Below are 27155 nucleotides of genomic sequence, written 5' to 3'. Positions count from 1 at the left end.
GCTCAGCCATCACTGCTCTCCCCAGCCATCTGGTCCCAGCAGAGATCAAAAATCCCCATGCTTGTTCCAAAGTGATACAAAAGGTGTCTTGGCTGTTGTGGTGGTGGCTTCCAATCAAACCATGGACCTGTGTCTGCTCTTCTAACACTTCTCTTGAAGTGTTGGAACCTGACCAGCAGAACCCTTCTCATTTCAGCTGTGTTTGTGGGTGTCACTGAAAGTCAGAATTGTTCTTGAATATGTAAGGAATAGTTTTACACATCCTAAACATATATATATATATATATATATATATATATCAAATTGCAGAATACCAAGGTATGTGTAAACATGGTTTTATTTGCATGCATATTGTGTATGCACAGGTGATCTATTTATGAATATATGTACATAGAAAACTATATTATAACTACATACTGTTTATATACATATATATACAGTAATATAAATAGCAGGTGTTATAAAATGTCTGATGTTTATTTTTATTTCCTTGGCAGGAAAGATTCCAAGTGAAGAATCCTCCCCATACCTACATCCAGAAGCTGAAGGGCTATCTGGACCCAGCTGTTACCAGGAAGGTGAGGAGCATCCTGTTTCCTCTCACCAGTCCCTCATTCCTCCACAAGGATGGGCCTGGGGTCCAGGTTCCTTCCTGCCTTTGTGTAAAAGGCCTCATAAAAGTCTTTGAGCCTCATCTCAGAGCTGGAACAAACTGCAGAGAGAGGCAAAGAGAAATTGGAAAGGTTGCAAAGATAAGGGCCATCCCAGGCATGAAACAACTGGATTGAATAGCTTCAGCATCAATAAATAGCCTGATAAGTTACTGGTGAGCTGGACTCTAGGTCTGACTTCCCTTGTGGGCAGTGCTGATGGGGATTCCCCCCACTTTTCTCATCCTTTTGGAGGGGATATTGAAGTTCAGAGCCCTTTTCTCTGGGCATGTTCATGGCAGCAGCTCAGAAGAGCTGGCACAGTTTGCATCGTGGGCTCACCTGAGGTTCCAGGGTTATAAAGATGTGACTGAAGGTGTATTCACATGGCAGAGCCTCTTTCATCCTTTTGCATGTTAATTTGTCCAAAATAGTTTGTTCATCACTCGGGGAAGACTCAGCCTTTCCATGGGAACAGGGTCCATCCCTGCATGAGGTTTCTGTCCCTGGACACAGTTCTGCTCCACTCCAGCAGCTTCCAGGGTTTTAGAACACCAACAAACCTACCTCCTATTCAGAGGACCATCACTGAGCCTCTGGCACTCAACCAGTTTGGATATCAGCTCATATCCTGTGCTGATAGTTGTAATAGCCTTAAAAAAAAACAACCAAAAAACAAAAACCAACACAAAAAGAGGCAGGGAGAGCAGAGCAGATCCTGCCATCCACTGTGTCCTCAACAATCCCTGCTTTGTCTGGCTGTACAATGGGCTGGGGTTGGTGTCCTGGGGTAAAATCCATATCCTGACACAGGGGTTTGCAGGACAGGTCCAAAGGATGGAGATCTCCTTCCATCCTGGCCAGGGGCACCCTCTGCTTCCCTTGCCCACCTCTGCCTGCAGGGAAGGCTTCTGACACTGCTGCTCTTGTTGGAGGCTCTGCCAAGGAGTGGGAAACCATTTAGTAGGAAACCTTTAAATTTGCCTGTGGCTGATTGTCTGGTTGGTCATTTATCTATCTATCTATCTATCTATCTATCTATCTATCTATCTATCTAATTATTTATAAATCAAATGGTGAAGAGGGATCTTTGTGGTTTGGGGTTTTTTTTGGTTTTTTTTTTTGACTCCTGAGGGGTTTTTTTGAAACTTGTTTAGCTCTGTGGTTACTCCCTGGGCACACACTGGAGCCTTTCTCATCCTGATCCTACTCTAAGAGTCCCATGACAAATGACCAAACCAAAGAAGCCTAAAAATAACTCCACTGAGTTCCTCTCTTTTGTTGCCTAATTCTGTGTCACCAGCAGCCTTTCCTCAGCCTGGGCTGCCAGGCAGACAGATTTACAGACAGGCTTCTGGGGGAACACAAAATGCTGTGGGGAGAGCTCATCTCTCCCCAGGGGTTTTGCTGTATTTGAGGTGGTTTCAGCATTTTTGTCTGATGATCCCCAGCATGGCCAGGAGAAGGTGGCTCTGACCAAAACGTGCCTTTGGGCTTCTGATTGGGGTCATAATGGCTCTTCCCAGGAAAAGAACTGCTTTTCCTCTGAGCCAGTTTTTAAAACAGGAAAAGGAAAGTGTTGAAATGACACTTTTTTAAAAAGAAATTGCAGTTTGGTGGCTCCTGGAGCTCAGTAGAGCACCCAGCCCCATGCCTTGCTCTCTGTGGTTGCAGTGAGCATCCTGGTCTCATTGGGGACAGAGGGAATGGGCTGCCCATTGCTGCCCCCCCCTTCCCACCCCCTCTCCTGTTTGCCTCTTAATACATCAACATTTTTCCTTTAATTCTAGAGGGGTAAGCCTTGATCCAGCTCAGTCAGGTGGTGCAGGCTCCATCTCTCTGGGGAGAGCAGGCACTGGGGTTTGGTACTTGAAGCTCCTTAACTGATGTCCAGACACACTTTATGTCTCTGATCTGTTGCAAAGTGAAAACTCAGAGTGCCTTGTGTGTCTGCTAGGAGTTCAGAGGGAGACATCAGTCAGAATGCAGTGGTTTCTGAGCTGGGCTCTGGCCTCACCTCAAGAGTGTGTGATAAAACCCTGGTGAAAAGGGAGCTGCTGAGTCCCACACAGGCCAGGGAAATCCCCTCCTTTCATCAGCTCTGCACCTCCAGAAAGGAACTCAGGAGAATTATTAACTGCCAGGTGGTGCCCTTGATTTTATTGTGGGTTTCTTGCTGTGCACTGGGAACAAACCCTTTTGCTCTGGCATTCAGAGCAGTCTGAGTTGGAGCAGCATCCCCTGTGTCCTGAGCATCCGTGAGCCCTTCCCAAACACCTTGAGTCTCTGTCTGTGTGCTAACTGGTGACCAGGCTGGTTGGGAAGTGCTGCCATTCCAAGGTGATTATCACCAACCAGCTACTTCTGCTCTCATCTACCTTGCCCATGAATGAGGATTTACAGAAACAGCTGCTTTGGAACAATTTATCCCAACTGTTTGAGGACATTTCCCTGGGCAGGGTGTTTGGTGTGGGCACAAGTGAGATGAAAGCAGCAGCCCAAGTGCTGGAGATTCAGTGGAGAGCTTGACACTGAACTAAAGCTTGTACTGGAAAGGAAATGTTTGTTTCTCTACAGGCTTTTAATTTTCTTAATCCTGGAAAGTCAAAACTGTGCCTGGGAACAGGAGTTGTTTTTCAGCACATGTTTTTGTTGACTGCCAGGCTGTTGCTGTTGCATTCCTCAGGATTTAGAGGGGTTCTCAGTTTACCCCAGTGTTCCATTTACTGAAGCTGCACTGTGTGAGATGTTGATGTTTCTAATAGCATCACACCAGTCTAATTGTTCATTTTGCCTGCCTGCACATTGCAGAAATTCAGGAGACGAGTCCAAGAGTCAACTCAAGTGCTCAGAGAACTGGAGATTTCTTTAAGAACAAATCACATCGGGTAAGAATTTTTTATGACCTCTGGTCTAAGATTGATTTCTAATACCTGCTTTTGGATGCCTTTGAGAAAATACCTCTTTGCATGCCAAGGGGTGAGAGTGCTTGATTGATCATTCCAGCCTGAAGGGCTCAGCTAGGGGATAACTGGGCATCCCAGGAGAATAAATCAGCTTTAATCCTTTTGTGAGATGGTTCATCCACATCTCTGTGAAGGCTGTGAAAAGACTGCAGTCAACTTCAGTTCCTCCTAAGTCAGTCAGAGCAGGAGTGAGCATGACTGTCTGGAATAGTAATGGAGCTATAAATACAGATACAGCCCCCCCGGGCTCTTTATGGCTTTAACATGATGCAGTCCATGAGGCCTGGCTGTGAGTTATGTGGCCAGGGTTTTACTTCCACAAAACAGAGAATTCCTCTGAAATAGCAGAAGTGAAAGAATAGCCAGAGACTTCCATGTTGTACCATCAAACCTGTCCTTCCCTCCTCTCCTCTCTGCTCTGGGTCTTGGGACCAGCAGCTGGTTCAGCACTGGGGCAGCAGCCAGGAAGGTTTCTCCAGCATTTTGTTTGATGATCACACGCTGTGTCCAGCTCAAATAAATCACTTTTACAGGATGCTGCTCTTATTATGAGGAAATGAGGGCACTTTAAACCGTGGGAGGAGGATCATGGTGGCAGGGGACCCTCCTGCAAGCTGCACCATCCACACAAATCCATGCACAAAACCTCTCCCACTCCCCTCCTCTGGATCCTTGTGTGTTTTCCCTCATTTTCCAACACAAAGGATTCTCCACTAGAGACTTAGGTGGGGATCTGCAGGATGCTCTGCAGATTTATGATGGCTCAAGGGTGCCCAGAAGGAAGCATGGTGCTGCACCAGCTAAATAAAAGAGCAGGTTTGGTTTATTTGCTGTGCTTGGCTGGAAGATGTGTTTAAAAAAAAAACCTCACATCTTATAAACATGCCAGCTTGTTTATTTTTGCAGGTGAGCAGTGAAAGATTTAGAGACCAAAGATGAGAATAACTCAGGGTAATGAATTCCCAGGCCTGAGAGCAGGGATGTGGAGCTGGGAGTGAGTGAGCCCACAGCCCCCTTCTGGCTCCCCACTCCTCCCAGTGGCACCTGGAATTCCTGGTGGGATTTCAGCTGACCCAGTTGGGCTTCAGTGGAGACCTGAGCTGGGGCTGTGCTGAGACTCCTTGGAATCCTGGAATCATTAAGGTTGGAAAAGACCTCTAAGGTCATCAAGTCCAACCATCACCCCAACACCCCCATTAAACCTGGTCCTGAAGGGCCACATCCACACAATTTTTAACACTTCCAGGGATGCTGACTCCCTGGGCAGCCTCTCCAGTGCCTGGAGACAAAGAAATTGTTCCTACTCTCCAATCCACACCTCCCTTCTTGCTTGCCTGGGTTTTCCCACAGACGTAGGGGTTTTCAAACTTCCCTTGGCATTTTTGAGTTCTTGAAAACTGTGGAAGATAAACAGCTTTTTTCTGAACTGAAGATTATTTTGGGTAATTCCCAAGGACCAAAATTCACACTGACCAGTTACCATCTTTTGGAAAGAGAAGGCAAAATTACAACCAAATGCACACCCAGGATGCCAGCTCTCACTTTTGGTGCTATTACTTTTGCACTCTTGATGCTGTGCTCTCCTGATGCTTTTGAAGGACTGCTAGAAATCAGGGGGTGGAAAAAACCAAATCAGGTTCCTGTGACTCCTGTGTTAGAAGGTGGCTGTGAGCAGGGCTGGGAGGCTGGCACAGCAGTGGGAGCCCAGGGGCAATGAGCCTGGGCTTGGAGGGATCCCAGGCAGCAGCCAAGCTCCTCAGAACACTCCTGGTCTTCTGGCAGGAAAAATCACTTCCCATCTCCAGAGTTTGGTATTTAAAAGAGCAAATACTTGATTTCTGAGTGTGCTGAAGGTGTTTTATGCTTTTTTTTTTTTTTTGTGGAATGTTTTCCCCATCTTAGCGCTGCAGAAAATCTTTGTTTTGCTGCATTTGTAAAGTCCTCTACAAGACCCTGTTTTTCTGAAGTCCTTTAGATAAGAGATGAGGATTTTAAAGAGTCCTCTTTCCCTGAGTGAGGAAGCAAAGTTCAGCTCAGCAGTGCTGCCTTTCCCACCGTGGGTCTGTCCCTACTTTATCTGACAAGAATTCCCAGTAACTGCCCCCAGCCTGTGAACCTCTCTGATCCTCTAATGATCTTTCTAACAGATGGGTCAGGGAGTTCCTGAATGAAGAGAACAAAGGCCTGGATGTTCTGGTGGAGTACTTGTCCTTTGCACAGTATGCAGTCACGTAAGTAAAGCCATGCCTGTGCTTGCAGGGCAGAGCAGGGATCCTGGCAGCTCTGCAGCAGGGGCAGATGCTCAGCTTCCCTGGCAGAGCTTCCCTGCCAGCAGCTTGGGGCAGCACCATCCATGTTCCCAGAGGGAATGGGAACATTCATCCAAAGCCATTGGATCACAACAAGTCACAGAGAAAAACAACCAAGCCCAAAAGCCTGGAGATTATTTAAATCTGATGCTGTACTGATGAAGCTTCTAGCTTTGGCTTCCTAGGGATAAAGTGCCAAACCATTCCAGAGGTGTGTGGGAGCATCCAGGCTTCCTTTGGAACTGATTCCCAGTTGGTGCCCAAGCCCATGCTCAAAGCAGCCTCCACACATGAGCCACTTCTCAGGAGGCTCCTGGCAAGCAGAGGTTCTGGCATCCTGAGCAGCAGCTGGGCTGCTCCTAGGGCAGCAGCAGGAGGAGTTTCAAGGTGATTGTGCAGTTTGGGAAGACTATAAAGTGAGGTTTTGCAGTTCTGACATCTGGTTAGCTGGGAGTCAGATGTAGCCATTTGGGTGATAAATCATTAAATGTGCTCCATTAAAACAATTTGGGGAAAAGAAGTCAGCTTTTATTAGCTGTGCTATCACACTGCTTGGAATAGGCATTCAGCTGAGGGGTTTGTGTACCCAGAGGCTTTCACTTCAGGACTTCTGCAGTAGCAGAAGATTTTTGTATAAAATTGTATGAAAAGAAGCAGCAGGTTAAAGATACTCTTGTGGTTAGGAGCACAAGCTGAGCAGAATTGGTATTTTCTTTTTAGAAAAGATGCCCCCAGATGTGTATATATATCATTGCACAGAAAAGAGATTTTTTTGTGGGGTTGCAGTAAAATTAATGGAGGAAAATTATATGTTTTAGACTGTTACTGACACTGGAAAAAGCTGAACAGCAAAAAGAAGTGTTTGGGTAAAGACTTTCTTCCTAAAATTACACAAGTGCACTCAAGTTAGCTTGCTGGGTTTTTCCCCTCTCCAACGTGGTAAGCATGAGTAATAACCTCAAAAGCTGCGAGGGGAACAAGCAGTTTTTGCTCAAAATAGCAGTACAATGGGCAAAGAGTCAGAAATCAAAGCAAATCTGTAATGATTATGGAAATATATTGCATATGCTGGGAGGCTGGTGGGGACCAGCAGGGCTGCTGGGTCAGGGACTGATGGAGGAAAGGGATCTGCACAACGTAGTGATTTATTGAGATAAAGTGGAGACAGCTTCAAGCATTCCCCCTCTTGCCTTCAAGCCAGGGCTATCCACCAGTGGCCAAAGCTGGTATTTAAGTGATGTTGGAGTAATCTGCAGCTGTTTGAGCCCCCTGAATTGTCCCTGTGTGCTTGGCTGCTCCCAGCTGCCTGCCCTCTGCCTCTCCCTTCTTCTCCTGAGCTTTGGGCACCCCCCAGCCCCGCAGAGGCTGAGAGCACAAGGTGTATCTTGCCTCTCTCCTTGCACTTCTCCTCTTCCCTGGCAGGTTTGACTTTGAGAGCCTGGAGAACAACGTGGAGAACTCGATGGAGAAATCCAAGCCTTGGAGCCGATCCATCGAGGACCTGCACAGGGGCAGCAATTTGCCCTCCCCCGTGGGCAGCAGCATCTCCCGCTCGGGCAGGCACTCAACTTTACGGTGAGGAGGGAAACCAGGCAGGGGGGGAAGAGCAGCCAAGGAGGGGGAAACAGCCAGCCTGCCTTCCCACTGGGAATATTTTCCCAGCTTTTCGTAGCAGAGGTTTGGTGCCCGCAGGGAACGTGTCCCCCAGGGTCCTGAGGTGGGAAGAGGTGCTGAGCATCAGGAAGGAAATGGCAGGAGTGACTCTGCTGCTGTTCCAGTTGCAGGATGATCAAAGGATGAAGGGTACGTGGCCCTCAGAGGAAGCAATTCCTCTTTCCCAAAGAGTGTCTGGAAATTTCCATGGGCCCAGCCAGTCTGGGGCTCCCCTCTGGTTGTCACATCCCAAAAAGCCTTTCCTAGAAGCTCATCCCTTCTGTGCTGCTGTGAACAAGACTTTCTGGTTTTGAAGGCCACTTCCATCCCTCAGACCTGCTGGACCTTCTGGCATGACCCCAGGCAGTGCTACTGCAGGGTCTCTTTCCAAATACTGCTTTTTTTCAGTCCATGGAAAAGGCAGGATCCCTCCCCAGGGCTGAATCCCAGTCAGCTCTGGTCCATTCCTTTGACACTTCCCTCTTACAAAGCATCCTAAGCACCACCTCTGGACTACCAGGGCTGGTACCCAGGGGTGCAGCTCAGAGCACTGCATCTACTCATAGACTTTGTGACTGTTTTGTGGCATTTAGGGAGTTTTGTTATGTCTTTACATAAAGAAGGCCACAAAAGATGGGGCGAGTGAGGACTTGCTGTTTCTCCCTACATCTCCCATTCAGGATTGAGGTTTGGGCTGTCAGGCAGTGGTGATGTTGTCTCTTTAGCTGGTGTGAAGTCAGTGCCTCCCACCTACAGCTGTGCTGGATGTGACCCCAGGAGGATGCAGTTCCCAGAGCACAGGCAGTGGAGAGGAGGAGGCAGACACACACACTTCTGGGAAAGAGATCCAAGCTGTGGAGCTCAGCAAAATCACACCAGCAGTTGATTTTTAATTTTTTTTTTAGGTCTTGCAAAGGTGTTCATAATGGTTTTGAGTTTCTTTGATGTTTAATGCCTGTGACAGAGGAGTGGTAGAGGAGTGTGCTGGCAGGAGGATTTCTGGTTCTGCTCTCTGGGAGGCATGCTTGTGATTAGTTACACTGGAAATGCATAAGTCAGGTGTACATTACATGTCTTACATTTTTTCTCTTCATTTCCCTCCACCCTTTTTCCTTTTTCACATCCCTTCTCTTTCATTTTCCATTTCACTGCCTCTCCCCTTGCATCCCCCTTCCCTCTTCCCTCTTCCCAACGCTCTCCCCTGATCCCCCCCCTTCTCATCCCTCCCTGCCCTGCTCTCACCCCCCTGTCACACACCATCAGATTGGGTTCTCTGCCCCAGCAACTGCAGTTCAAAGGCCACCAGAGCTGCTTTTCAGCCAACTGCCTCTGGAGCAGCTTCACTTGGGGCTCTGCTGATGAGGCTCCCAGCCGGAAAATCTCGTAAGTCCCAGGTGGAAGGATGCTGGGCATGGGGCCATGGGGCCAGCACTGCCCCCCATGCCTGATAATCTGGTAACCCCACGGCCAGGGGAAGCCACCGACCCCCTGAGCCTAAATCAGGGGGAATGTTCAGCCTCCCAGTCGTGTGGTTATCACATTATGACTTCAAAGCCCAGTTTGGGTCTGTAGAGTGGGGTGTTTGAGAAGGAAATGAAATGCTTGTTGTTCTGACACCAGGCACTGAGTTTCCTTCATCGTGTTGCAAGTAGCAGCATCAGTTTCTTGCCTAAGACACAGAGCCCTGAGCCACTGTCCATGTCATCTCATCTGCTTTTTATTGCAAGTAGAGGCTTCCCCATCCAAACCAGGCACAGAGATGTAACCTGGCCCAGTGCTTTCCAGCCCAGCCTGCAGAGCCACCTTTGTGCTGAGACTTGGGCAGGAACTGGAATTAGCACTTACCTGGGATTAGCATTTTGGATTTGTGTTTCATAAAAAAAAACCAAAAAAACTCTGTCCTTTTAAAATGTGGGAGGGTTTCAATAGTTGGGGACTATGTGTATTAAAAGAAGTAAAAGTAGGTGGTAAGTTTTGCAGAAAGGTTTTTGGTACAATTAGTAAATTGGCTGAAGGGAATCTTTTCCTGAGGAGGAGGCAGGGAGGTGCTCAGCAGATGAGGAGGGGGTGCAGGGTGGTGTGGCTGGGGTCCTGCCCCATCACTGGGGATGTGACCTGGCTGGGACATGTGGGGACCCAGGCCAGAGGTTCCTCTGCTCCTTTGCTGTATTTGTTGCACCCATTGACATGGAGAGAGGGGAGGAGGAGGGAAAGGAGCAGGCTGACCTTCTTACCAGGGTAATTTCAAATACAGGAGCTGGACTCATCCCTGCCATGCCATAGCAGGGTGGAAAATGAGAACAGATTTAGCCTTTTAATTAAACCAGCCAGAAGACTTGGGAGGACAACATTTCCTGCCAGCTCTGACAACACTTTCCCCTCATTTTGGGTCCCTGCAGTGCTGGGGCTCTGCCTGTCCTGGAGGTTCAGCAGCAGCAAACCTGCTCCAGCCCTTAGGACCATGCTGGGTGGGCTGGGAATGTTTAATTCCCACAGAAGGAACAGGAGGGAAGGGGGCAGGGAGGGTTTCTGTCCACTCCTCAGCGTGGCAGTTTCTAATTGTGACTTGAACTGGCTGCCCAGAGCTCTTTTTTAGTAGTGCTAAATCCTGCCAATTCCCTGGGTTTCCTTGGCAACTGAGGGCTGGGTTGGGGTTTGTTTTTTGGTTGTTGTTTTGGTTTGGGTTTTGGGTTTTTTTTTTAGTGAGAGGATGCAGAGGGATTTGGGAAGCAAAGACCAAAATGAGAGCAGGAGGATAAAAAAAAGGACTGAAGCTTTGGGGATTTTATTGCTGCCTTTTTTTGGGGGGGGGGGATGGGGGAGAGAAGGAGCATTACTTTCACATGAGATTCATACTCTCCTGTCAGATAAATATTAATGCAGACTTTGCAGTGTCCCAGCCCATTAGAAATTCCCTTTCTTCCGAGTCAAATGCTTCAATTTTTATGTGGATTGAACTGAGAAACTTCATTTCTTTCTTGAAAATCTGTGGAGTCTGTAGTAAGATGCTGCTCCAGGCAGAAGTGTCTTAATCCCTGTGTGGGCTCTGAAAGCATTCAGTAACTGGACCCAAACTTGGGTGTGTTGGCCCCTCACTGGTTTTGGTGCTTGTGGGGTTCCCCCAACCTGCACCCTGCTCAGGGAGGAGATCAGAAAAATCAAAAACTTCTGGGAAGCTCCAGGACTTTGCTCTTCTGAAGTCCCTTTCTGCTGCCAGAAGGCCACTGACCAGACAAACCTCCCCCACTTCCAAACCAGCAACAACAAAATCACTGAAATGCAACCCAAAACCCACCCAGAGCAGGGGTCCCAGCCTGGGCAGAGCTGAGCAAGCAGCCAGGGGGGCACTGGGCTCCATCTGGGGCTCTGTTCCCCTTGTCCCTACTCTGAGGGACTCAGCAGAGACAAACCAGAGGGTCATCTTCTTTAGCAGATAAGGAGATAAAAAGTGAGAGGAGAAGCCAGCTGTAACTTGGATTCACTATTAATTCAGTGCATTAATAACACACCCATGGCCTGGGCACATGTCCTCACCTTAAGGATAAAAACCCTGAAGCTGGGGGAGGTGGCAGGGGTTTCATTTGCTTTGAGTATCCCAGTTCACATTGTAGGTGTGTTAATTGTCCATCCCTGGATCTGCAGTGTCAGCTGGGGCTGTTTTGCACCAGAAGACACCTTTGCATGTTGCATTTTCCAGGTCTTGGCTGTACAAAGTGTTGGATGAGTGCAGGACACACTGGGTGTTCTCAACACATCACAAAGTAGCATGGACACGGAGGCAGGAGTTCAGTAAAACTCATTTCTTCAGCTTTCTCCACTTTCTGTAGGATCCTGGTCTCCAGACACATCATGGTGGTCCTTTTACAAGCCTTGAATGCTGTGGTTTGTTAATAAATTGAGTAAAAAATGAGTCATGCTGGAGCAGGAATGAACTCTGTTGGGTCTGGGTGAGAAAAAGAACCTTAAATCCTACAGGTTTAGCCTTGGTTTGTGTGGCTGTTGGTTCTTGCATGTGGAAGCATTCCTAGCTGTGGGAGTGCTGGGAGTCCAGGATGTCCTCCAGCAGCTCAGGCAGGGAGCCACGGGGTGTCCTTCCCTCTGGGACATCCCAAACCCGTGGCACTTGGTGTGTGTTGCATGCTGCAGGAGCTCACACATGGGCAGGCTGCTTCTTCCTGACTCTTTTTTTTTGGCTTTTTTGGCTTTTTTTTTTTTTCAGAAGTCAGATTTTAAGAGTTCTTCTTTAAAGGAGGGGTGGGGGAAATGAAAGAGGAGCCATCTGTGTTTAATTACCAGGATAAATATACTCTTGGTGACATAATCTTTGACCTGCAGCAGACAGGAAATCAAAGCCAACAACTCATCCAGATGCTGGGATCAGCCTCGTGTTTGGTAACAAGAAATGAAATAAAAGCAAAAGGAGCTCATCCACCCTGGTTTGGCTCCTGGCCTGGGGTGGGAGGTGTTGGAGCTACCGAGGGGCTGTGCTGCCTTTAGGAAGGGAACAAATAACATCAGGGGCTGCTGCAGCTGCAGCTGATGCAGAGCAAGCATCCCAGAGCTGCATTGCAGGGTGTGCAGGGCTGTCCTGACAGAGTTTCTGTGTGATCAAACCCCTCAGTAATTCTTGGCACTGGTGTCTGTGTGAAGAGCTTTGCATCTGCTGGAGGGAAGTGATGTCAGACTGGGGCAGGAGCTGTGCTGGAGGGGCTGGCTCTGCACTCCAGCTCTCCATCACTTGTTCCTCACCCCTTCCTCAGCCTGGTTGGGATCCCTGATGGTTTCAGCACTGAGAAGGGACATGTGGGATGGGGGAGGCATGGGAAGGATGGGGCTGTGTACCTGCCTGGAGGCTCAGTCCCCATGGGGAAGGGTCTTGCTGGGTTAGGATGGGGAGCAGAACCTTGCCTTTGTCCATTGGGGTGAGAACCACAGAGCCATAAAATGGTGTGGGTGGGAAGGGACCCTAAAATGACCCAGTGCCCCCCCTGCTATGGTCAGGGACCCCTCCCACAGCCCAGGGTGCTCCAAGCCCCATCCAACCTTCAGCACTGCCAGGGATGGGGCAGCCACAGCTTCTGGGGGAACCTGGGACAGGGGCTCAGCACCCTCACCCCAAAGGATTTCTTGGGGTGCCCATCCCCAGGCTTGAAGCCAGCAGCCTGGCTGTGGGCAGGAGGTGCCAGAGGGGATGTCTGAGCCCTGTGGGGTTTCTGTGGGGTCTCTGCCACCTTTTTAGAAGAGGTGAGTGTGGTTTGCAGCTCACCCCTGCCTTGTGGTGCCTGCACTGCTCTGCAGGGTTTGATGAGATGCTCAGGAAGCCTGGCAGGGGGGTAGCAGGGAGCATCTCTCAGCTCAGAACCCCATCTGGGTGTCTGGAGCTCAGGATGAGTCCCCAGGGAGATGGACCCAAAGTGCTGCAGCACAGGGTGGCTGATCCCATATCTCCTTCCTCCCCAAGCCTCTGGGAATTCCCAGTCCTGGCTTTGTGGTCAGCTTGCATTGCTTTAGGGCTTGCTCCCATTTGTTACAGCTGACAGAAGTGTCAAATGTTTGAAGTAAATCTCAAATGTAAAGACTTGATACACCAAGCACTGAGGAAGATTGTTTTTCCTTCTGTCTGTGGCCTGGTAAAGTTCTAATTCCTCTGCTTATTTAAAATTTAAAGGAAAATAATGTATGCAGCCTTTAGTAGTTTAAAACTGAGATAAGGCTTTGTAGGAGCAATCTCTGTATGACTAGAAATGACTTTAAAATCCTTTTATTGCTCTGTTTTTCATGGTTGGGGGAACGGATGGATGGAAATGCACCAGTGCTCCCACACTTCCCAGTTCAGATGTAATGTAGGACTCCCAGTTAAAGCTTTCCTGCTCCTCTTTCTTCTCAGGAAGGGAGGGTTGGAAGATGAGGAGAATCCTCCTTGAGATCCCTAAAACCCAGCTCCTGCTCTCAGGCAGAACTGGGTCATGGTTCCTGCAAACTTAATCCTGCCTGGGGTGCCCTGAGCTGATTTAATCATTCATAGGGGTGGGGGGAAAACTAAAAAAAAAAGCATAAAACTAAACCAAACCAAGAGTTTGACTGAATTCTGCTTTGAATTTTGGGGTTTCTTTCATCTTGGTGCTGCTGGGAAATGAAAGAAAGGGAAGGAATTGCTGAAGCCCAAGTGCTGCTGGCTCTCCATGGGCTGGGGGGGTTTGCTCCAAGCTCCAGGGCTCTCTGCCTGTCCCTGTCCCAGTCTGGAGCTGCTCAGGGGACACAGGGAGGGAGATGTGGGGCACACAGACCCTCACACCAGCAGCCTCATTTGTTTTCTGGTTTGTACATTTTCAGTGAGAACATTTGCAAGGATGTTCCTTGTGCTGGAGAGCCAGGTAGTGAGCCAGAATAACCAGGTCTGGTGTTAGTGGTTCATGTACTGAGCATTAAGCTTTGCTGCTGTTGTTAGCACCAGGAGTGAGGTTCTTCACTGATTTCAAAAAATCAGTGAAACTCTTTAAAGTAGCTTAAAACTTTTTTAAACCAAGTGGGTAGGATGGGTTAGACAGGGAGCTTGGCACTGGCAATAAACAGGGCAGCTCCCTGAAGGCACTCAGAATATGCAGAGGAAGTCAGAGGAAGAGAGGGGAGTGTGATGGCAGTGACTCCATCTCTGGTGCCCTCTCTGACCTTGCCCAGGAGCAGCCCCGTGGGGCAGGAGGTGCTTTCAGCACTTGCTTAGCACCAGGGCAGGTACCCAGTGATGCTTCCCCTGGCTCAGGCTCCTGCTTCCAGCAGGCTGGGGATGTGAGCATCCTCCTAAGGATTGCATCTCATGTTTGGTAGTTCTGTTCAGCCTGGAGCAGAAAAGGTTCCAGGGAGACCTTAGAGCACCTTCCAGTGCCTGGAGGGGCTCCAGGAAAGCTGGGGAGGGACTTGGGACAAGGGCCTGGAGGGGTGGGATGAGGGGGAATGGCTTTAAATTGGAAGAAGGGAGACTGAGATGAGATTTTAGGAAGAAATCCTTTTCTGATCCTCTCACCTGGTGGTCATCCGTGGGGCCATGGAGTTTCCCAGGGTACAAGCAGTAGTGCCAGATGGTTCATTCCCTGGTCACCCCCTCCATGCCACTCACACTTTCTTGGAGTGCTGGGATAGCTTTCAGGTGGGAAAGCCTGGATGTCCCCTTGGAAGCACTCCTGTTCTCCACCTCATCTGCTCATCCTGCCTCGAGGTTCTGTCAGCCATGAGCTGATGCCCTCTGCTCTCACCTGTAGAGCTATAAATCAGGAGCTACCACCCTGTGGATAACTGAGAACCTTCCTGGCCCTTCTCTCTGGGCTGTTCTTATACCATGAGCTGGGAAAATGGGGTAAATAATGAGCTTTTCCAGCCCCTTACACCCCCCTGCACCTTGGCATCACTGCTGTCTGGGGTTGCTCCTGTGTCCCTGGTGCAGCTGGGGGGACCCTGCAGACCCCCCAGAGTTTGGAGGAGGCTTGTCCTGAGCCTTGTGCTGGTCCCAGGGCTCTGTGGACACCACTGACCCATGGCAGGATTTACTGCAGCATTGTCAGAAAAGGTTCTGACTCTCATCCTGAGCCTCCCACTGCTGACTCAGGTTCCATTGTAAGAACATGGATGTATTTGATATGGAGCCCATCTCCTTAGCTTCAGTTTCTTGTGCTCAGCTCAGGAAATATGCTTTTTTTTCTTTTCTTAAAAGAAAATAAGCAGTGTCTCGGGCAGAGCTGAAACATGGTTTTCATTTACTATGCCACAGAAAGAACAGATTTAAAACTTTCCCTCTGTGTTTATTCCGTGGATGTGTTTCATTGAATTCAAGGTCAGTTTGCCTGTTTGGGGTTACAATTAAAATCATTCTGGGAAGCTCCTCAGGGCTGTGTTTTCCTCAAATAATGGGGAGGGCTTTCAGAAAGCTCAGCTGCACCGTTTGTAGATGAAATGCAGCAGAGGTTGGTACTGATTTGGTTGCTTTGCTGCTGCCCAACACTCAGCTCCATCCCTTACTCCTGGGCAGGAAAATGCATGGGAAAAAACCTCTGGAAAACCTCTGCTTGTGGGCAGAGTGTTCTTTGCCAGTCCCAAGCCAGGAGATGGAGGTGCCTGGCTTTGGAGGAGGTGTTTCCATTCCTTTATCCTTCCCAGCTGGGCAGTGCCTGATGTGCCCTGGTTTTGTTGCAGGTACAACACCTTGCCCAGCCGGAGAACGCTAAAAAATTCCAGATTAGTGAGTAAAAAGGATGATGTCCATGTCTGCATCATGTGCTTACGGGCCATCATGAATTACCAGGTATTTCCCTTTTTGTTCTCTTGGACCACATAACTTTGTTTTTTTTTGGTGGGAGGGGAGAGGAAAAGGCAGGTGGTGACTTGTTAAGGTAAAGCTGAGAGGTTTAAGGTTAAATTCTCACCCGTTTGGAGGCATCGTAGCTGCAGGGCTGGGCTCATGACTTGTCAGGCACCCAGCCACACAGCTGAGGTTGTCATTTGTCTCAGAATTTAGTGTTAGCCTGTAGGAAATAGGCAGATTTCTCAGAAGAGCTCCATACTGATGGAGAATCCAAACTTCTGCTCTTCTTACATGTTTATCACAAGGCAACTGCAGTGCTGCAAGCGAAAGAAGAAAACTAGACCAAAGCTCATCTTATTTTCATGAGTTTTTTGATCATAGAACATACCCAGGTAGCTTCTGAGATGTGGCTTTTTTTTTTTTTTTTGCCAAAACAGCTGCAAGTTCCATGTTTCAAAGCAAGGCTGTGGGGAGCACTTAGTACCAGTTGTATGATTGCACAAGGTACTTCTCTCCAGCCCTTCCCTTGGGAATCCCAGCTCCCTGAGTGTCTTACCTCTGATGGGAAGGATGCAAACAACACTCTTGTGCTGATACCAGTGTTTTCCCAAGCAGTTCTGGTTTAATTTTTGGAGGGTGAAGCCAGCATGCTGCTCTCTGGGGCACTGTGCAAGGAGTGGTGTGACAGCTGAACTGCAAGTTCCAGTTGATGGGATTAAAAAGGGGGTTGGAGGGAAGGGTAGGAGCAGCTCTTGGACCCCCCCCTTTTTTTTTTTGGCTGGCATGGCCACACCAAGTGGTTTTGACACATTCAGTGGCAGGGAAGTGGGGAGGCAGGGGGGTGGGTGGCACCGTGCTGGCTGGCACAGGGAACTCAGGGGTTTGTTTGGTTTTCAGCATTGTGAAAGACTGCTTGCAGATCTGGTCAGGCAGATCAGGTCATTTGTAAGGTTTTAAGAATAATCACTTCAGTCTCCAAAAGTGAAAGGCTCTTTCCCCCTTCTCTTTGCAGTATGGGTTCAATATGGTCATGTCCCATCCACACGCCGTGAATGAGATTGCACTGAGCCTCAACAACAAGAACCCCAGGTAGGCTGCACTCCCTTGAGAGGGTTTCAGAAGTGGGTAAGTAAAGAGCACGTGGAAAGGGCTTCTCAGGGGTATGTTTCAGGAGCAAAAAATCAGATTCAGCCTGTACTGTGATGCACATCAGTGGCCATCTGGTTCCATCAGGCTCAGGAGCACCCCAGGGCAGAGCCAAGAAGCCCCTGCTGGGAATGAGCAGCTTAGTGTGGCATTTCCCTGAAGAACAGACAAGTCTTTTAACTAGGTTTCATCCGAGGGGGCCTTAGGTTTGCTTTTCTATAAGAGAAGAACTGCTGGCTGCCAGGCTGTGTCCCCTCCTCTCCTCCACACACCTCTGACCCTGGCAGCCACTTCCAGCAAAAACTGAAGCTGCAAAACCTCTTGCATTGCCTAAGGAACTGAATCTGACATCCTGATGTTTGCAGAGCAAGGTAAAACCAGGGGATGAGTCAAAACTAAGTGGCACTATATCCCTGTGTATATCTATATCTATATCTATATCTATATCTATGGCCTTTGCTGAGGCTGTGTACTTGCCTTACAGTGCACTGCTTGAGGTCTTGTCCTGGTGGAAGTAGGGCCCCTTTTCCTTTTCCTTTTCCTTTTCCTTTTCCTTTTCCTTTTCCTTTTCCTTTTCCTTTTCCTTTTCCTTTTCCTTTTCCTTTTCCTTTTCCTTTTCCTTTTCCTTTTCCTTTTCCTTTTCCTTTTCCTTTTCCTTTTCCTTTTCCTTTTCCTTTCCTTTCCTTTCCTTTTCCTTTTCCTTTCTCCTTCTCCTTCTCCTTCTCCTTCTCCTTCTCCTTCTCCTTCTCCTTCTCCTTTCTCCTTCTCCTTCTCCTTCTCCTTCTCCTTCTCCTTCTCCTTCTCCTTCTCCTTCCCTTTCCCTTTCCCTTTCCCTTTCCCTTTCCTTTTCATTTCCCTTTCCCTTTCCCTTTTCATTTCCCTTTCCCTTTTCATTTCCCTTTCCCTTTCCCTTTCCCTTTCCCTTTCCCTTTCCCTTTTCCCTTTCCCTTTCCCTTTCCCTTTCCCTTTCCCTTTCCCTTTCCCTTTCCCTTTCCCTTTCCCTTTCCCTTTCCCTTTCCCTTTCCCTTTCCCTTTCCCTTTCCCTTTCCCTTTCCCTTTCCCTTTCCCTTTCCCTTTTCCCTTTTCCCTTTTCCCTTTTCCCTTTTCCCTTTTCCCTTTCCTTCCCCTTCCCCTCTCCTTTCTTTCCTTTCCTTTAGCCCTTGGTCAGCAGGCCAGGCCCAGGATCAATGGAAAGGATATGAGAAGTTCATTTGTTTTATCATTTTTGCTGTCCAGGAAATCAGGTGATCAAGAGAGAGCCTCAGTTTTCATATTTTTTTTTTTCAAGAAGTGGGTTATGTGGCTAAAGCAATCTGAAGACAAATCTTAATGTTAGTGCTGTTCAGAAGCTAATTCCTTGTTGGTTTAACCCCACACATCATTTTTGAAGAACCCAGAGGTCTGGGTGAGCAGAAAAGGAGGAGCTGAGCCCATCCCCAGCCCATGCTCACTGTGGGCTGAGGGGCTCAGGACAGAGAGGAGATGAGTGCAGGGACTCTGTGCCCTCTGGTTGTGCCCAAGGAGATCCCACCCACCCACCCATCCCACTCCTCTCCCCATTCCCACCCAGGTGCCTGGGGCTCTGGGAGCTCAGGAATTGCCCACAGCATCTCAGAGCTCCCCCCTGGAGGGGATGCTCCTGAGGATCCATAGTAGGAACTTCTTGGTCCTGTCTGAAAGAGCTTGGGTTTTCTTCTTGTGGCAGGAGAAAAAAAGAAAAAAAAAAAGAATTGAAAATGATACATTTAAAATTTCCTAGGAAAGTGAACATTTTATCTGGTTTCCAAAGATAACCTTGACACTTTGAAAGCCAAAAGGTATTTCTTTTTCTGTAACATCTGGTTTGAGTCAATGCTTTAGCATGAGACTAATTCCATGTGTCTGCATGACTTTACTGTCTGCTCAGAGCCATGAAGCCTGGTGGGTGCTTTTTGCCTTCTGTGAATCCTCTTAGAAAGTCCTGGGCATTGTTTCTCCTGGAGTTACACCAGACTGCTGCATGCTTCTCTTCCAGTAACCTGTTGTTTTCTCTCATTAATCTGCCTGTGTTAGCACTGCTGGCAGTCAGGGGCCCAGATTCAAGAGGGGAAAGACCTGCTAAGGCATCCTGTGGTCCTGGATTTGCTGCAGCCAACCATGGCCTTTTTTAGTTTTTTCTTTTTCTGTGTGTGTGTGTGTGGCTGTGAATAATACAAATTATCAGGGAAAATAACTCAGATTTGTATCAGGAAAAATCCTGATTTGAATTCTAAGCACATCCTAACCCAAACTGGGCTCAGGGCAAAGGGGCTGCCTTGGGGGAAGCTGCCTCCTGGGCAGGGCTGTGTGGGGAAACCCTCTGGGTTGGCAGCTGCCTTTGGTTTGCTTGGATTTTTGGATTTCCACAAGTGAAGTTTGTGATTTAAATCTGTGCATGGTTTGAGAAGCATTAAAATGGGGGGGGAGAAAGGGGGAAACCTGCATGATCCTGGGAGAGTCCCAGTGCCCTGGATCAGAGGATGCTCAGCATTATGCATCTGGCAGGTTTATGAGTTTCCAGGGATGAAAGGGGCCCAGGATGCAAACTTCATCTCCTGTGTCCCATCTGCTTGGCAAGCAGGGAGAAAGGAGGAGGCTGAGCATTCACTGACTGTCACTTCTCTGTTCTTGGCAGGACAAAGGCTCTTGTCTTAGAGCTCTTAGCAGCTGTTTGCCTGGTCAGAGGAGGACATGAAATCATTTTATCTGCGTTTGATAACTTCAAGGAGGTAAATCATTTGCTTTATTCCACTTTGGAGCACATGTGAGTGTTCTCTTGCTATTTCCTAGATCTCCATCCTTTAGCTGCATGTCCCAGAGTAAAGGTTTTCCATGATCTGTGACATAAACCATCACTTGGAGCTGCAGAGAAGCAGTGGGCTCAGCATCCTTGTGTTCATCTTTCTGTTAAGGAGCCATAATCCCAACAACATTAATGCAGACTGACTTGCTCCCTGAAGTGTAGAGCTAAGGGAGAGCTTTGGGAGCTTTGCTTCAGTTCTTCTGTCTCTGAAGCAGCCAGGAAGGGTGTATTAGATCTCCTGTTTTCAGAACCTTTTACACAAGCCCTTGGAACACCAAACTCCTGCTTGGACTATCAGTAGGAATTCTCTTAGGGATGAAATAATCAAATTATGTGTGTTATGGGAGACTGATGCTGAAATGGATACAGGGATTCCAGGGGCTGCACCAGGATCTTTCATAGGTGGGAAGGTTCAGGTGTGTCAGATGTTTGCATGCAGTGGAAAATGGGTTGGGGAACCTGGTGTGAAGGTTCAGAAGCACTGCTGGCTGGAGCAGGTCCTAGGAAGCTGCTGTTCCAGTTTATTTCAAATATTTGGTGTTTGTGGGGATTTATTAGCAAAGAAAACAAAATGCATCTAGACTTCCCAGCTCCAAGATTGTTAGACCTGATGACTGTGTATAAAGATGCAGCCTGATTTTCCTCAGTGCTGCTGTTGCTGTGAGTGGGTTAATGCAGATGATCAGCAAGCCAAGCTCTTAATCTGTTAATTTTTTTTTTTTTTTTTTTTACTTTCTGTGTCTGGGGAATTCCTTCTGGTGGGGAGATACCAATCTCTGATTTACATCACCACAAATACTCCCATGTCACTGACAAATAACTGCTTCTGAGGTGCTCAGCATTACACAGAGCCAGAGCACAAGGTTGGAACCATCTCCAGTGTGGTCCTGTTGTAGAAACCTCAGCTTTGCAGAACCAGACCTGGCCTGGCCATAAACTGTGCAGTTAAATCAAGGAACCTGAGGACAGAGGTGATGGGAAAGGCAAAGCTGCTGGGAATGGAAGTTTGGGGTGACCATGGAGAAAAAAGCCTTGGTGCTGGGTGACAGCAAGGGAAGGGATGCCCAGAATAGGGAAATGGGACCTTCTGCTTCCAGCTGGGGAAAGTCTGCAGGCCCAGAACTGGGAATTGTAGCTTGGTTCTCCCATTTCTTCATCTGCAGCCCCAGGCAAGCTGCTGCTCTCTTTGTGTTCTCTTGCACCTCTGTGAAATCAAAGAGTCAGGGAAGGGAGTGCAGATGAGGTTGTGATGAAGAACAATTGGGTAATATGAGTGTTTTAAATTGGAAAAAGCACTTTAAATATGCAGAGTACCTTGGTATTAATCCAGGTTTAATTCTTCTGGCTTATTAGTGCTCTATTAAAGAAGAAATGGGACTCATTACGGGGGAGGATGTAGGGGATGAGCTGGGCATGAGCTGGGGATGAGCTCCAGCCCCAGTGGCACTGCTCAGGAGGGCTGGGATGCTCAGGAGAGCTGGGATGCTCAGGAGGGCTGGGATGCTCAGGAGGGCAGGGATGCTCAGGAGAGCTGGGATGCTCAGGAGAGCTGGGATGCTCAGGAGGGCTGGGATGCTCAGGAGGGCTGGGATGCTCAGGTCCTTGGCTTGTCAGAGGGAAGGGTGGGTAAGGTCCCGTTTGCTTTCCTGCTTTTCTGGCCTCTTTAGTTGAGGTTTTGCTCCTTTGTTTTCCTTCCAGGTGCTCCCTCATCTCTCTTTTTTCCTGCTGCTGCTCTGAAATTCCAATGTGACACATTTGATTTCTTTGCCAGGATTGATTTGTTCCCTTCCTCCTTGTGTCTGGTCCAGGCGTTTGCTCTCCTGGGAGGGATGGGTGAAAGGGGTGTGCAAGGAGGGGTTTTTACCTCTCTCAGTTTATCCAGGTTATTTCTTGCTTATTTCTTATTCTGTGCTGTTGCTTTCCAGGCTCCTCCTGGGGAGATTTTCAGCGATGGCTTCAAATCTTCATGTTTATAACTCATTTAGTTGGTATATTAAAAATCTCTTCAGTTGCTGACCTGTAAAGTACTCAGGGTTAGATTTCTAGCAGTCCACTGCCAATTTAAATTACTGTAAACTCAATGATTTATTTGTGTGGCTTCTGTAAGTATGCGTGGCAGGGCTGCCACAGCTTCTCTGTGGTTCTTTCATCAAGCACTGGGTGCATATTTAGGGCAGATTAGACTCCTCAAGTGAGATCTCTGCCACTCTTAACTCCTTGCCATAAAATAACTTCAAAGGAAACCTGAACTCCTGCCTAACACTCAGCCTGTAATAAAGTCAGTAGGGAAAACAGGATCTTTCGGACCAAATTCTGCTCTCATTTACATCAGGGTGAACATCAAATATTTCATTAGGCTTTGAGCTTTGCTCTGATGTAAATGAGAACAGAATTTGGTTCTCAGGGTCTGACTGAGCTGGGAAACCACAGCTGATCTGAATCTTGTCAAGAATTCTTTTTTAAAATTACCTCAGTTGGAAATGATTTTATAGGACAGGCTTTCTCTGGCTGGGCTCAGGATGTTCCAAATGGAGGACAATTTGTTGTCTTAAACTGTCCCTTGAAAATTGTTCTCCTCCACTTGTTCCACCTGAAGTCATTGATTCCTGTGCACAGGTTGATTCTTTTCAGGGCACTTGGTTCTGTTCATCCTGGAGCAGAGAAGGTTCCAGGGAGACCTTAGAGCACCTTCCAGTGCCTGAAGGGGCTCCAGGAAAGCTGGGGAGGGACTGGGGACAAGGGCCTGGAGGGATGGGATGAGGGGGAATGGATCTGAACTGGAAGAGGGGAGATGGGGGTGAGATCTTGGGAAGAAATTCTTTAATTTGAGGGTGCTGAGCCCCTGTCCCAAGTTCCAGAGAAGCTGTGGCTGCCCCATCCCTGGCAGTGTTGAAGGTTGGATGGGGCTTGGAGCACCCTGGGCTGTGGGAGGTGTCCCTGACCATGGCAGGGGGGTTGGGACTGGATGATCCTGAAAGTCCCTTCTCACCCAAGCCATTCTCTGATTCTGTTCTATTTCCACCTCTTTCTGCTGCTCTCTGGCCTGGTGCTGGTTCTGTTTTGCTGATCTGTGTTCCCAGCCCCTCTGGCATGAGGCAGACCCAGCTGGGTGGGTGTTGGCAGCCTGGGCTGGGGCAGCTCCTGACATAGGCTCCCCCCTGCCTTTTCCCTCTTGCCACTGGGTTTCCTTAGCCAGGAGCCCAGCCTTTGTCCTTGTTTCCATGGATCTGTGAGAACCTGCCTGGGATTTGTGCTGCAGGGGAGCAGAGGCACTTGAGCAGAGTGCCAGGGGATGGGGAGCGGAGGCATCCTCAGGACAGCTTTGGGTGAGCTCTGAGAGCCACAGACCAGCTGCTAAGAGCTTGTGTCCTGTTCCATTTGAAGCAGGCTGAGTGCACTGTTGGAAAACAAGACATATTTTTGAAAAGAAGAAATGTTTTTTAAAACAAGGTTTATATTTTAAAACAAGGTATATTTTTGAAAAGAAGATGGATTTGCCCAGTGCTTATTCTGAGTAGTTCATTTTAGCAGTGAGATTACATGTGTGGGTACCCAGAGATTTAAGCTTCCATCTTTTACTGCCAGCAGTAGAACTTCATTTTACTGTTATTTCATTGCTTTCTCCCCTTGTTGTTTCTGGATATCCAGAGCTCAGGCACAGTGGTGGAGCTGCCCAGCAGGACATCCATGGTGTGACCCCATGGCACTCACCTGGGCTGAGCATCCTCCCAACACTCTCCCTGCTCTCTGGTGTTTCACTGACACCTTGCTGTAACCCAAACTCCTTTCTGCCCCTCACAGAAGGTGTGTTTTATGTTTTATGTGCTGAGGGGATTCTGCAGAGTGAGATCCTCCCATCATCCCTACCACTGAGTGTTTCAGATGGATTCCTGTGCCCACAGCAAACACGTAGGGAAGGTTTTGCTGCTCTGGATAGTGGTTGGGAGGTGCAGGAGGTTTTACAGAGCTGAGAAGACTGGGAGGACAAGCAAACCTGCTGTTTCCATGTTAATATTTCCATGGTGAGGTAAATGGCCTGCAGCTTGGGTCTGCTTCATGGTAAAGTTCTTGGTGGCTGTGTGTACCCAGCAGCAGTGCTGTGGGGGTTTGCCCATTCCATATCCATGGCTATGTACATAGATGTGTGGCTGTGCACAGACATACCCTTGGTTAGTTTTAAGGAACATTTGCTAACAGTCAGGAGCCAGAATCTCTCAACACGTTTCTCTTCAGGTGTAGAAAACACCCAGAAAAAGAATTAACAGCAAAGTTCCAGTTCAGCAGCATTGCAGGTGGCTGAGGCTGGGAGTGCAGAAAGCTGTTCTCCAGCTCCTTTTTGGCCTTGCTTCAAAAAAAAAAAAAAAAAAAAAAAAATTGTGGCATTTCTAGTTAGCTGTTTTGTTTACATGGTTTGCATGGTTTTGCTTTGCCATATGCACAGTAGGCAGTGAATGAATAGCTTCAGAAAGTCACAGGTTGAAAAGAATCACAACCACCAGCACTGATGTGGTTGCATAATGCAAAGAGGGACAAAGAGATGTTGGGGCTTTCTGCAAATATTCATTTCCTCAGCTTTAGTGAGGATCTGAAAATAGCAAGTTTTGAATATACTTCACAGCACTCTGGGCTGGCAGTGTAAGGAGAAAAATCTTTTGATTAATTTGAGCTTTTCAGTAATCTCCATTTTAAATACAGGAGAATTTACTTTAATAACAACTAAATGTTTCTGGGGAAAAAAACCCCAGTGTCCTCTACCATTTAAAAAAAACACATTTCTTTTAATTTTTATCTTAAATAAGGACAATAGTAGTTTTAAAATGGATCCAAACCAAGGAACAGAAGAATTGACTGGGATCTGTAGTGAGACAGAAAGCCAGCCAGAAGTAATCCTGGCTCTCTGCAGGGAACCATTCCTGCCTTTGGCTCTCACCCAGCACAGCAGTTCAATTGCTCATTATCCAAGCACATACCAGAATAATTGACTTCAGCAAGGTGGGTGTATGCTTGTGTGCTCCTCCAGATGGGAAATCATCTTAGGATTTAAAAACTGAAGCAGGGTGAAGGTGCCTTTCCCAAGGTGAACCCTGCTTTCCAAGAAACCACCTTGCTTTGCTCTGGGACAAGAAGAAACTCCAAAAAAAAAATAAAATTATATATATATATAAAAAATCAATAAGAATTCAGATAATGCAGAACACTTTGGGGATGCTCCTTGCCTGCTGGGTGCTCCAGGGTCTGAAGTTGCCCAGGTGCTGGGGAGAGGGGAGCTGGCAGTTTTCAGTCCAGCCAAGTGAGACAGTGTTGTTCAGCCCTGGGTTTTCCCAGTGCTTAATTCAGAGTCAGGTTTCCCTGTTTGCATAATGAGTGGGGGCACTGAAAGCAGCAGCCCTCAGTTATTCTTACGGGGTGTTATAATAACTTGTACTGGCACAAAGTGTTTGCAAGTGCTGGAAAATGTCAATGCATTTATTGTCCTTTCACCACAGTGGTGTTTTGAGAGGGACTTAACCCTGCTGGTAGAGATGTAAAAGGTATTTTAACCTAGTAAGTATTAAATAACTGTTTACTTAACCAGTAACTTATGGGAAAACTGCTTTTTTCTTTTTTTTGTCCTTCAGCAAACTGCAAAAATGTCAGCAGGATCACCCAAACAAAGTGTTCCTGTGGCAGTGGGATCTGCTGATCACAGTGGGCTGTTGTGGGGGAGAGAAAGCAGCATTGTGGCCCTGGACAAAGGAGCACAGACAGGGGAAAAGGTTCACAAAGGGTCCCGTGGGTTTTTGGGGTGGCACAGAGATCAGGCTGTTCGGGGCAGTGTTCATCTGTGCAGGGATGGGAAATGGTGCTGCTGCTGCTGGCTCTGACAGGACGGGCAAGGGACTGCAGAGGAGGAGGGAGCACCTTAACACAGCCTCTGGGCAACACATGGTAGATGCTCATTTTAACCTCCTGAAAATTCCAGAGCCTTTGCTAAGGGTTTTTTGGTCCTTTAGAGTGCTGTTTTCCCTGCCTTGACCTTACCCACCCTGAGTGGAAGTGCAGCCACACTGATTCCCCTTTCTGTGTGGCTTTTGGGACCCTTGGGTGTCACCTGCAGCCTGGCACCAGGGACATTTGGTGAGCTGGTGAGGTCAGTGAGGTCTTCTCTAGGACTCTGTGTCACAGCTTGGAGCTGTCATGCTCTGTTCCCCCCTTGCTGACACCAGGGCAGGGGCAGCAGGCAGCTGCTGTGTCTGGATGGGGCACTGTGTCCCAGATGTGGGAGCACGGCTGCTCCAGATGTGCAGGAGGTCTGGCAGCTGGGTCTGTAGTGTTCTGTACCACTCCAGAGCCTGAAATGCTGCCTGTGTTTGCTGCCACCTCCATCTGGAGTGTCTGGTCATGGTGATGAGCTTAGTGATGAGCTCCATGCTCCAGCAAACTGAGGTGATGCTCCGTGTTGGATGGTGATGGGTTTGCTCAGCCTGGAATCCCACTTTCTGCCTGACACTGCACATGGAAACATTTTCAGTTTTTCTAAAATACCCTTGTTGGCCCAGGATGCCTTTCTGGAGCATCTCACAGTGATCTGGGTGGGCAAGCAGGAGCAATGTGAGGGTTGTCCTAGTTGAACTTTGGTCTTGTGTGGTCTGGCTGTGAACTGAGTGACCTGAGAGCATTACCAGGTATCTAGATATATATATCCACATATCTGGATTTAGTCCATATATATCCAGATATCTGGATATAGTCCTTTTGCTTCTCTGTAGGATTGTATCCTGCCTTTGTAAGTGCTCTGTGTCAGGTTTACTTCCTTAGCACCCAAAGCTTTTCCAGAGAAAGGACCCATGGTGGGTTGTTCTCCATAAAGCCACATTGTTCTTCTAGAATGGCGTGGGCTTAATGAAACCTAAAAAGGTTTGTTTTTTTTTTTTCACAGCCTAACTAGAGACAGAATATTTTTTTTATAGCTGTGGTAAGCGTTTAATCTTGCTTCTTACACAGAATAATGCTAATAAAAGAAAGATCAGCCTTCCTTAGTCCCAGCCATGCTTCCAAATGACAGACCTTGGAAATTTATTCCAATCTAAACGGCAACATATGGTTTTATGGGGTGGGATTTGGTTTCAGCACTCTCCTTGGACACTGGCCAATCTTCAGGCTGCAGGCTTCATCTACAGCTCTGCTCCCTTTAATCTTCCCAGATGAAATTATATCATTTCATGGAAGTCAGCTCACTGTCTCTTGCAGCACACATGTTCCCAGCTCTGACTCATCTGATGATAGTGTGAAATACCCTGCAGCAGCCACAGGTTGTTGTTCCTCTTGTTGTTCCTC

General features: G+C 48.0%; 1 protein-coding gene across 4 annotated transcripts in view; it reads left to right on the top strand.

Moving 5' to 3' along the window:
• Window positions 1-27155, top strand: part of FMNL2 (formin like 2) — a 125963-nt gene that overhangs the window by 72808 nt on the left and 26000 nt on the right. For all 4 annotated transcript variants that reach the window (XM_030454450.1, XM_030454453.1, XM_030454451.1 and 1 more), the window contains exons 3-9: window positions 498-578; window positions 3462-3538; window positions 5764-5847; window positions 7348-7500; window positions 15763-15871; window positions 16884-16960; window positions 19671-19764. In XM_030454450.1, the coding sequence (XP_030310310.1) occupies window positions 498-578; window positions 3462-3538; window positions 5764-5847; window positions 7348-7500; window positions 15763-15871; window positions 16884-16960; window positions 19671-19764 (675 nt within the window). The remainder of the gene's footprint in view (window positions 1-497; window positions 579-3461; window positions 3539-5763; window positions 5848-7347; window positions 7501-15762; window positions 15872-16883; window positions 16961-19670; window positions 19765-27155) is intronic.

This window comes from Calypte anna, chromosome 7 (genome assembly GCF_003957555.1).
Source record: "Calypte anna isolate BGI_N300 chromosome 7, bCalAnn1_v1.p, whole genome shotgun sequence".
NCBI lineage: Eukaryota > Metazoa > Chordata > Aves > Apodiformes > Trochilidae > Calypte > Calypte anna.
The sequence above is the reverse complement of the archived record's forward strand: the minus strand, read 5'-3'. Positions and strand labels throughout refer to the sequence as shown.